The sequence below is a fragment of the Daphnia pulex genome, chromosome 6, assembly GCF_021134715.1.
Source record: "Daphnia pulex isolate KAP4 chromosome 6, ASM2113471v1".
Taxonomy (NCBI): domain Eukaryota; kingdom Metazoa; phylum Arthropoda; class Branchiopoda; order Diplostraca; family Daphniidae; genus Daphnia; species Daphnia pulex.
This window is the reverse complement of record NC_060022.1, coordinates 7,009,081-7,020,931: the sequence shown is the minus strand read 5'-3', so window position 1 is coordinate 7,020,931 and position 11,851 is coordinate 7,009,081. Positions and strand designations below refer to the sequence as shown.

At 37.2% G+C, this 11,851-nt stretch overlaps 1 protein-coding gene and 2 long non-coding RNA genes across 3 annotated transcripts; 2 read left to right on the top strand and 1 right to left on the bottom strand.

Annotated features, from left to right (window-relative positions):
• The first annotated feature begins 515 nt into the window (after positions 1-515).
• Positions 516-755, top strand: LOC124195541. Its single transcript, XR_006875265.1, has 2 exons — positions 516-610; positions 674-755. It is a non-coding gene; the product is annotated as an uncharacterized LOC124195541 (long non-coding RNA).
• Positions 756-814: 59 nt separating this feature from the next.
• On the top strand, positions 815-1,849 carry LOC124195540. The gene is made up of 2 exons (XM_046589989.1): positions 815-1,108; positions 1,188-1,849. The coding sequence occupies exons 1-2, from the start codon at positions 845-847 to the stop codon at positions 1,473-1,475; spliced, it is 552 nt and encodes a 183-aa protein (XP_046445945.1). The 5' UTR covers positions 815-844; the 3' UTR covers positions 1,476-1,849.
• A 232-nt stretch (positions 1,850-2,081) lies between these two features.
• Positions 2,082-3,225, bottom strand: LOC124195646. Its single transcript, XR_006875343.1, has 3 exons — positions 2,911-3,225; positions 2,434-2,847; positions 2,082-2,360 (listed from the first exon to the last, which is right to left on the bottom strand). It is a non-coding gene; the product is annotated as an uncharacterized LOC124195646 (long non-coding RNA).
• Between the last annotated feature and the right edge of the window lie 8,626 nt (positions 3,226-11,851).

Here is an 11,851-nt window from a genome sequence, read left to right as displayed (position 1 = left end):
TAATGTAATACCCTGTTTTTTTTGCATAATCATTGCTTTATTATGTCAACAGGTGCGTCCATTGGGTCCAATTCCAAGAAACTCATCATGGCAGTTGATGAATGACCAAGCCATTCGTAACTCTACTACTAACCCCAACATTAACTCAACACTTCTTCTAAATAGTAAAACACCTGTAAAGCTAGTGCGTGTTGTTACACCAGGGAACACATTGGTATGGACAATTTCCTTAATATAACATATTTATATGTTGCGGTACTAAGAATAGAACATTTTTTCAGAGGTAAGGACAAACGCCCAACATTCGACTAACGCAAATCAGAGTAACAAACCCCAACGTGCAGCTCAAGCAACCACAACAAAAAATAACCACAGCTAAATTATATGTCAAAAATCAAAAATTTAAAATGTTTATAACTTCAGGTGTTTATTTCTTTCGCGTAGTCATATGCTTCTGCTGTACCAATTGTTCTTTTCCGAGGGGAAAGTCGTGGCGATCATCGCCCAATCGTCGTCATAGATGCCCCAGAAGGAATAGTAAATATTTTAGATATCAATACTGACAAGACCCATGTGAATGAAAGTGGTCCTTCTACATCAAACAGCAGCGGTAAGACCAACGAAATGTTAAAAAATCAAACTGAAGTGCTCTAAATAATATTTCTATTTTCAGAGTCGTTGAAGGGCAAGACGAAGACAAGAAACAGATGGACAGAACCAGCTACGAAGAAAATGTTGGAAGCTTACGAGGCTTTTAAAAAAAACGGATCTGTCGAAACCTCACAAAAGGATGGCCTTGTTGCGGTATAAACAACTCAAAAATGATTGTTTTTCTTTTTTTTACATGTTCGAAATATTTTACATTGCGGAACAATTGGCCGACGACGTTTTTTCGTTTTCTGCAGCTCAATGTATGGACAAATTCAGTAAACTTCTAGGGCAATACCGCTCTCGTTTGGACTTCAAGGGGAAAAACCTCGACCCATGGGTACATCATGCTACTTTGCAACGGATTGAAGGAAGCAAAGCTGAAAACAGCAGTGCTTTCGTCCGGGAAACTGGGACAAAACGAAAAGAAGAGGCTGATTATCCAACCTCTGATTTAGATGTAAACTTACACTTTCAAATTTCATTAATATTTCGTCTTTTACTTAATTATTTATAAGCAAATCATTCATTTAATGCAGGAAGAAGACGAGTGCAGGTTATCGAACTCAAAAAGACGGAAAACGCAGGTTCCAAAGAAAAATGCTGATTTTTTTAAAGAACTTATTGAGAGGGAGAAGGAAGAAGCTGAAGAAAGAAGAAATAGGTATGAAGAACAAAAGATAAAAGATGATGCTGTTGCAGAACATATGAAGACAATTGCTGAACAAAGTTCAAAGAGAACTGAGCTTCAAAAGTCCTCAACCGAAGCCTTGCGCTTACTTTCCGCTGCCCTTGTTCAGCACTTGACTCAACAGAAACCTGCTTAATTTTTCAATATGAATCATTTTTATTTAATTCCATGTCATGCTGCCAACAGAAATCAAAGTATAGGAAATCCTGCAGTACAAACCTTTTCTGTCACCCTTTTCAATCAAGAGACCATCAGTTAATTTACTTTATTTCTTTCATTTGGCATTGTGATATCGTAAGAGTCAAATACACTCTTTGTTCATTTATTCAGACAGGCACGAAATAACCTGCAAGTTCATCTCTTCTAATTTCAGCTTCATTTTCCAATTCAAAACCTATATAATCATCATCTTCTATATCTTCATCCTCCAGTGGGTGGTCCCTTAGAAATTCGGTCATGTTTACTGGCTCGAAAAATGATTCATCAAGTACAAAGTTGTGTAAACAGCAGCAGGCTATTATTATATCCGACAGGTACTCTAAATTGTGCACATCGATAACTTTAAGTCTCCTAAATTTCAACTTGAGAAGAGCAAAGCATCGCTCAACTACTTGGTGGCTACGTCGCTGCATATAGTTGTACACCACCTCAAACTTGATCGAAATTAACAAAATAATTATTTGAGAAAAATTCAGATTGCTTTTTTTAATATACCGGTTCCAGTGGATGGTCTAATCGATAAGGAATCATAACACGCGGCAGCAATGTGTAACCTCCATCAGCCAACAGAATGTAGTCTGTGTCGGCAAGCAGCATGTCAACATGTCGCCCGATAAAACTTTTCCTGAATATTCTAGAGTCTTGCATTGACGATGGCCAGCCAGTGCTGGCGTCCAGTATCCGTCATTAGCGTCACAGACCACTTGAAGGGAAACTCCAGGGAATCCCTTTCTATTAATGTAGCTTGTACCTTCTTCTTGGGGATTATTAGCTAATCTTATATACGTCGCGTCTATTGCACCTATATTTTTTAACGATATAGGAACTTAACTGAAGCTCATTTAAGACTGTAAATACACAAAGTTGGTAATTACCAAGAGCAAAAGGGAACCTAAACTGCGCTGAAATATTTGCATATTCATATCTGACTGGCCATGTGACGAATAGTTCACTGTGTTCCACAATTAAACGACAAACTTTTCTCAAAACATGATGGGCACTTCCTGTGTATAACGAAATTTAAAGAATATAACAAATTGGTTACATGTAAAAAAATATGTTTACATGTGATAAAAAGAAAATTTTACTTTCGTGACGTATGTCTGTATGTATGTAAGAAAGTTACAAGTTTGGATACCTCTACAACGGTATCCGAAACGATGGGCAATTTCACGAAATGTTTCTGGAGTGCTTAGAGACCAAATCGCTAACAGCAGTTTATGCAAAATAGATTCTCTTCCACAATAAAATTGCTCCTCGAGATGCTGCTCTATCAAGTCATACAGTTCCTATATATCAAGAAATAGCAATGAAAAACTGTCAGTCTAAAATTACCAATTGAAAAATTATACCCGAAATCTCTGTCGATTCATACGAAAGTCCTCTGCAAATTGAACGTCTGCATACCTAAGTACCATGGCAGCAAATCCACATAATGCTTCCCTCCGATGCCTTCTTCTTTCTCTCATTTGCACAAACAACCATCTCAATACTGACGATCGACTTCGAGGACTTAAATATTTCAGACATCTGTTGAAAATCACTAAACTTTCTTCCTCGTCATAATCGATGTTTTAAAAATGTTCCTGTATGCAGGCTGCGGCGAAAACCCCTGTCAATATCCGTATTTCTTCCATTTTTCTCAGCTACAAAAAAGGTAAACAACACTTGGAAGACGTCTCACAGTATGTGCCAAATCGTCAATTATGCGGAACAGCACAATGAACAATTTCGTATGACAGACAACGCCGGATAAGCAAAGCTTAAGCCGAAATTTGACGCATCCCTAGATGTTCTGAAGATGGGCCAGTTCTCTGATGACACTCAGCTCTGGATTGGCTTTCTACTCCGTCCCGCTCCATGTCAACAGCTATCGGCCCTAAGCATGATGGCAAGTTGTGCAGCGCGCTCGGAAACTTGGTTTACTGCAAGTCGGGTGAAGCTTAACGTGTGTAAGAGCGAACTTCTCTACACATCGACTCCGAACCGATCCAAGCTGATTGAAAAACTACCTCTTCAGGTTGGAGATGACTTGGTTCAACCTTCTCTAGTGGTAAAAAATCTTGGAGTGATCTTCGACAGCAATTTAACCATGATCTCGCATATCAACAGCGTGTGCAAGTCAGCTTTTTTTTACATTCGCACACTGGGAAAAATCAGGAAATACCTGTCACCACATGCGGCGAAAACCTTGGTTCAAGCCATGGTTCTATCCCGACTGGACTACGCCAACTCGCTGTTCGCTGGTCTTCCAAAGGAACAGATCCTGAGACTCCAGAGAGTCCAAAACGCTGCTGCCAGATTGATTGTCGGAGCGAGGAGGTTTGATCCTGTTTGCAACCATCTCAAAACCCTGCGTTGGCTGCCAGTCAACGAGCGCATCAGCTTTAATTTTCTGGTATTGTCCTTTAAGTGTCTGCATGGATATGCCCCTCCATATTTGTCATCCGTGATTGAGCGTTACAACCCACCATGAATCCTTAGATCGTCGTTTTCTAGTGATCTAGCTGTCCCACCAGAAAATCCTGGGCTCTATGGCTCGCGCACATTCTCAAGAATGGGTCCGAGGCTGTGGAACGACCTGCCGGATAACATCAAGAAAATGACGGAGCTGAAGAATTTTAAAACTCTGTTGAAATCCTATTTGTTCAGTAAATGTTATAAATGACCCAAATTGTACATTTTTTCTTGAGTGACTCTACCTAAAGCGTCATTTGATCATGTAGTTGCAAAGTGCGCTATAGAAATTGAATAAATAATATCCTCCATTCATGAGCAGACGACAAAATATTTGCGCCACCCAGTGGTGGAAAATAGTCGAGGGTAGTTACGGAAAAAAAAAACCTCGGACAAAATGTAAATGCATGGTGACTTATGGCAAAGCGGCCTAGACAAAATTAAGTTTTTCTAATAGTCCAAAATGGACTTTTTTTCCACTCAATAATTATGTTAGAGTATAGTGAGGAAACTGACGGTGAACATACTGTTGTGATTGACTATCTGTATTGGGATACATTGAATATTCAACGAGTACTAACAATTATGTGATGAGGTACAGTTGAATATTAAACACTTAGATAGATACGAAAGAAAGAGAGATGCTATTGAGCTTCTAACTTCTACACGAGGTGACAAAAGAAGAAAGAAAGGAAAGAACTAAAACGAGGGATAGTGGAAAAGAATGGATGCTAAGCAGCACCCTGTGTGCGCATGAGTTTCAGCAACTTGACGCCCGGAGCGTGTTGCCGCACCGCCTCGATGAGCTTGTTCCAACAAATTAGAAAGCTATACATTGCTTTTAATAAACCTTCTTACCATCAATCGGGCATAATATTGTTTATTTTATGGCGAAAGCTTCTAATTTTTAAGTTTTTTAGTTTATTAGAAAAATTTTTTTTTGTAAAGGCCGCTTTGCCATAAGGCACCATGTAAACCGCAGCAGCCGCGCGGCTGAAAATGATTTGACCAGATTTGACCGTCTGTCACTATTTCTTTCATAAATATTTATTATTTTACACCTGATTTATGAAAATTGGATAAGTTCTAAAGTAAAAGACGTAGAACACGTGGGAATATTTCTAATTAGAAGTACCATATTTATACGGAAGTAAAATAATTTGAATTTAAACTTTGAATTTTTTACATAAATATTTTATATTTTCAAAGAGGGTTTTTTATGTAACATCTTGAACACTAAAATAAAAAAGCTCATTTAAAAAATTTCATGTTACATTTTGTCCGAGGTTAAAAATTAATTACCATCGGCTAAAAAGGGGGGGGGAATTAAATTAATGTTTAGCGCATCCCACATTTCGACATTCTCCAGTAGTTTCTAGTGCATTTTTTAAACAATTTCAGTTTATATGATCAAATTCGATAAATACCTGGAATTTTTTACGGTTTTGGGGTTACTTTAAGTTTTAAAAAAGGTAAATTAAGAGAGATTCTATGAGATGCTACGAGATTCTACGATTTCATACGGGATTTAGTGAGATTCTGAAGATTCTACGAGATTCTGAAGATTCTATGAGATTCTGGGGGGATTCTAGCCAGGGTGTATGAGGATTCCCAGAGCTCGCATTTTGGTAAAATATTTAAATTCTCTGGATAAATCTTATTTCCATCAGTTTGGTATGGAAGAAGTCTGATGTACCGCAGTATTACATCCTTGGGTACTGGTGCCACTTTTAAACTCGGATGAGACGCTAATGGGGCTTTAGCTCTTTTTACAGTTGGGGAAGGGGTAAAAGGCAAGTTTAGGGGGAGGACCGCTGCTGGAATTTTTAAAAGAAAACGATTGCGTGAATCAAATATAACAGCAAACGAGAAGAATCAAAAGAGAAAAATGTCAAATACACGAGAGTCAATATTTTCAAATTTACTGTAAATTGTTTGGTATACTTGTAGTGTATATTTGGTGTCGGACCTCAACGGTTTATCATATACGTTTTAGAGACAGTTGTACGTATTCTTTCCATCAACAACGTGACATACTGACGATGACGCGCGGTCAAGCACGTGCAGATCATGTTTGGTTGTCATATGCGAGCGATCCATAAGTCACCTGGAAGTAAAGTGTATCTTGCATCATGAAATACCAAATTAGTCTAATACTGCTGTAATGGCAACCTACAACACGGGCGATATAATGTGCTGCGAGGTTATAGAAGCCATATAAAAGTGCAGTGACGAATCACAAGCTCTTTCCTCGTCGTGTTACAACATACAGGCGCTTTCTTTTGGGATTGACAAAATCTCGTTTTTAAGTTCTCATAAGAGTAGACGAAATCCTAGCTACAACATAGTTTTTTTTTACATCGAAAGCTGCAGTAAATAATTAAATATTTCATGATTTCTATATTAGACTTTTTACTACAGTCAAAAAGATTTAGAAACAATAGTTATACGTTAAATGTTAAAATGTGCTGTTGTAGTTGACACGTGCAAATTGTCAGTTGTCATACGTGCATCAAGAGCATAATACGAATGCGAAAACTAGGCTATATAGTGCCATAGTGGCTAATAGATCAGATTACGTACAAGTATACAAGATACAAGGTTATGTATACAGTAGGGGAGACCGGACCCATGTTGGACACTGTTCCAAGTTGGACAGTGTCTTAAAATATAGTAAAAATTGCTTTAAAATTCTAGATTTCACACGAATTGTTCTAGATGTGATTATGCTAGATCCTGTGTAGTTTAATTAATTTCCCGACAGTAGAACGGGAGTTATAGGAGGAAGAAAAAAACACGATAAATTATTGCAAAATTTGTCACCCGAATTATTGATCTTTCTCCAAGTTTGTTTGAGTAAAAAATTGTTTGAACACATCAGTGTGTAAAACTGTTTATCCTTTACAATTGCGTGTAAGAAAATTATTTTTAGGTGCTTTGGTGTACCTACAATTAATTAATTTGCGGGGGGCATGATTTTGAGGCCATTTTGGACAGTTCCAATGGGTAATATTGGACAATGGGTAATATATTACCCTTTTTTAACTGCCCGTCACTAAAGCACAGCTCACTTTTAAACCGTCATTTGAACGTATTGTTATTATATGAGAAAGTGCGGTATATAAATGTTAATATACATACATACATACATACATACATATTGACTTCAGCGCCACCTACATTTTTTCCCTATCTCGCCCCATATAAAAGTTGTAATTCTTTCCCTTTAAGAAAACTTTTTCAGTTTTAAAGATATAATTTCCAAAATTTGTTTGGGGTTAAACTACATTACCATCTACATTTCCTGATTTTTTCATAATTTTGTATTCATACTATCCCTCTTTTAATACCCTGTCTAACATGGTACAGGCGTCTGTCCAATATTACCCCGGCCTGGTAAACCAAAAAAATTCAAACCTCAATAACTTTTATACTTTTAAAGGTACGTAACTGAAAAAAATCATGGGTGTGCGGTAATTATTTAAGCGTGTTTTTGCAAAAAAAAATAATCTTTCGCGTAAGGGGATTGGAGACTTGGAGTTATGGGGGAAAAACCGGAACTGTCCCAAGTGGGTCCGGTCTCCCCTACCCTCATGAAGTTTGGAAACACGGCAAGTGTTTTCGCGCTTCCAACACGGCGGCTTACGGGCCAAAGTGTCTCCCTTTTTTACGCGATTACTCACGTTTGAGTTATCGCAAAACAAATCTAAAAAAATGCTCTTGTTGAGGAAAGAATTATCTTTTACTATGATTTTTTGGAAATTTTTGTGAATATTAGTTTAGCCCCAAAGTCCTAGAAATAAAGTTTGGAAACATCGGCGCATTCGCCATATGTTTCCAAGCTAAAGTGTATGTTACTTAAAAAATTCTAAAAAATTCAATAGATGAGGGAAAACCGCCGAACCCCTTTGTTCTCTCCAAATTAATCGGCTTTTTTTCTTTAAAAAATCGTCAAAAATCAGCTTTTCATTTAAAAAATTTAAAACTTTGTCCAAATGTACACGACTATGTCGTCTACTGTTTGTGCAAGTTTCAAGTAAAAATTGACATATTTGAATTTTTTAGAATTTTCATTTAATATAGGCTAATGAATTTCAAATTGAAAATGAGATTTGTCATTTTTGCCCATTTTTCCCCTTCTATCCCACCCCGCGGTGTTGTCGCGATTTCTCCTTTGTTTCATTTTCGTAGGAAGGGTAAATATCGCCTACTAGAGCAAAGGCGAAAATTTTTCACCTCCGAAAATCGTCAAAAACCCGATTTTTTGGGAACGCGGCGAAAATCGGCTTTTTACATAAGCTTCTCTCCGCTTCTCTCGCGCGTTTCCAAACTTCTGGTAGGTACTGTATACATGTAACGAACCCCGGTCATTATCATGAGAGAGAGAATGGAGGGAGGGCTTTAGACCTATGAGATAGTTCTAAATAAACCAACGCGGTTGTCTGTTGTGCATGGCAGTGCTGACTCGAGTGCTGGCGACCAAGTTAGGGTGTGGTCGGTGGTGAAAGTCAAGGGTGAGTCTGAGGCTCTGAGCTCGTGACTGTTTCGAGTGTGCCAACTCTTTGCCTGCGATCAACCATATACATATACGATATACGTATACATACTGCCCGTCAAACCCGTTGAACCCGTGCTCGTGACAATATGTTAACTGCTGGTTCACGAGTTTAAGACTGGTCGAGTGTGAACACAAAATCGCACAAAATGGATGGCAACTGTGGATCGTTTTAATTCAGCCTACGCGGCCTGTCTCATCAGAGTATGTTAGGCTATATATGGATAAACACAACTCGAACAAATTAATAACAGTAAAATATCTAACAAAAAATCAGTTCAGTAGCCAATAATAATAGTGCAGGCTATTACGTTTTACGATTGCAGTGTGAGTTCTTATTTGGACGGTGTACTGTCTTTCTTTTTTTGTTTTTTTTCTTGGATTTCAGTTTATATCGTCTATTAACTATATGGATCAGCTGGGATCAGCAACTGCCAACTGTTATGATTGTGAAATGTGGGATACAGCTGCCAACCGAAAAAAATAGGGCTATTAGGCTATATTATTCGTCATAATAAGCACGACGAGCACTTGTTGATGTACAGAACGCAACCCAGTATAGGCCTATATCTCCTTTTGTCTCCCTCCGTTTTTCATAGATCTTCGTTCATTTCGACTTTTCCTTACAATATTTTGCTGGAATTTGAGTCAGTCGCAAGCTTTCTAGTTGACACGCGCGTGCCGCACGTGTTACCTTCATGAAATTGGGCGGAGCCAAGTCCCGAGTTCATCAACCATCACTGCTTTCTTTGGTTCTTTTTCCAGCAAGATTTTTCCCAAGCTTATGGTGCACTTCAACAATTGTGTTCGTGGTAATTATAAATTTAAACATCACTTTATATGCATTGATAGTCAATAATATATAACAAAAAAATAGCTACAAGTTATATAACCACGTTTTATAACAGTAGGCCTATACTTCCGGAAAATATGGGATGCGCCATCTTGTGGTCAGGATCAGGAATGCGTTTAAAAAATGAAAATTGTACTAGAAATCATTAGCATTTAGACGCATTTAGATGAGAATATTTGCTTACAAAAATTAAATCAACGTTTCATCTAAACACAACACAATTATATATAAATAAATAACAAATAGCATAACCGGCAGGGGTCGCGTAAACCTGCATTATATCGAAATTGTACACAGCGTTATTTTTTCATTCATTATACAAATACGAAACGTACAAGTGCCTAATGAGTAGAATGAAAGTATGAGTTACCCATATCAAAGTTACTGATCTGAAATTATTTTCAAGTCATCCGTTTCTCAATTCCCAGCATATTCAACGCTAGACTCAAAATTTCGACTTCTATAGGTACGTTATAATAGCGTTAATACGGCTTCTTCCTTGTTTACCTGTGTTTTACACTCTCGTCATATTCTTCCTCTCTTGAAAAGAAACGGCAATGGGTATATATGCTATACTAATAAGAATGGGGCGAAGCCTATTAAATATTAGCTATTTTCGAACGACTCGTGCAGGCGTTCACGTGTTTCTGTGCAGTGACAGCAATCCAGCACCGATAGTGGCAAAATTACCTAATATAGTGTGCAGTGCATATATATCTGCCTATATTGAATAAAGGGTAAAGTCGGGAGTATATATTGTTCCAATCGTGTAATAAGAGGTAATCCGTTGCTCCCGTGGCTTGGAACGTGACAGAAATGTGTACTGACTTCCCCAACCTGCAGCAGTGTAAAAACAGATGATAATAATATCATATAGGAATCCATCGTGTTCTTATAAAGACAATGATGCATCCTTTATTTCGTCGCCCTTTGTCCACTTTATTCTTTGCTTTAAACAGCGCAATTAATTCTTTGCGATACGAATTAACGTCCCCATCATAATAATTCATTTGCTTGCATGTGCTATTTCCAATTCCACCAGTACAGTAGGCTACTATATCGATAATCTTATGATTTGAAGTAGGCTACTATAATGATAAAGCCAATCATTAAAAAAATACAGGCCTTTATCTGTAGAACAATATTAGGCTTTATGAAGGCTAATATCTATACCACGGTCATTATTTCTCTCAAATGCATACGCTGCTTCTTCTTTCTATTTATTAAACAAGATAGAACTGATTTAATATGTGGTTACTATCCTTGACTATAATGTGCAATTTATAAGCAAACCTGTAAACATAAATTGTGACATTGAATGTGCCCAAACGATATGGTAGGCTACTCGTATAGTATAGGCCTAATGTAGGCCTATAGATATATCGTGTGTATAGGCTAATTCGAACATTGTTCAGCACATGATCCTATACATTCATGATCCTATTAATGGATGCAATTGAATTGAAAGTATATTAATCATGTACTGAACGCAAATAGGAAAAGATTATTAATGTTATACGCCATCAAAGCAAATTTACATTTCCGAAACAGTATACGATATATATAGTTAGCTATAGCGTAGGCCTAATATATTTATTATTAATTACTATCTTTTTTGAGTAGTCCATTATATAATAGGCAGATTGCCTAATACGATATCATAATTTTTTACATAGGATAAGCATATAAAAATTATATAACATAGTCGCTATCAGGACCCACCTGTTGATAAGTTGTGATGTGAGATGTGCAACTTTCTTGTCTATGTAGACGTTTATGCTAATAATGCATCAAACATTGTTCATTTTTAAAAACTTGTATATGGGACTATAGGCCTACTTCTGTATATAATTCGCCGTAGTTGTACAGATTGTAACTAATGATTTTACCACATTTATCTGATTAAGTGATTATATAGGATTATAGTTCTGCATTTTCTCGTTATTTCCATCTCGCGTCTCCCGATGAAAATTCCATGAATTTCATCACTATTCAAATCAGAGCATAAATTAGCCTATATAGGTAATATAATATAGAAACAGTCTCATATTAATTGAATTGACGTGTGACAAAAAAGACACATGAAATAACCTGATTATTAGACCTACATATATCTTTGTACAAACAAAGACAGCGGCTTGTTGTAAACTTGTGTTAATAGTATTTCAATAAATTTATTTTAAAAATGTAAACATGCCACCAGCAATATCAGACTATATATTGAGAAATTTTAATACACAATTATGCATCTTCTAATAAATGTGGTGTAGGCTACAAATGCGATGCCGCCGATTGGCGATGCTGCTATACACGCAATATATTGTAGCCGTTGTAGCCCTGCTTCGCTTTCGCTCGTTTTCGGTTTAACGGGTTGAACTTCACTGTATAAATCGTATGAATGCAGCGATTGCTCTTGATTCGTTGCCAC

What these genes read in the sequence shown, in the direction of transcription:
- LOC124195540 (XM_046589989.1), top strand. Translation starts at nt 845, where the DNA reads ATGTTCGAAATATTTTACATTGCGGAACAATTGGCCGACGACGTTTTT. An exon ending in ATCCAACCTCTGATTTAGAT is followed by an intron (nt 1,109 to 1,187) that starts GTAAACTTACAC and finishes CATTTAATGCAG; the next exon opens with GAAGAAGACGAGTGCAGGTT.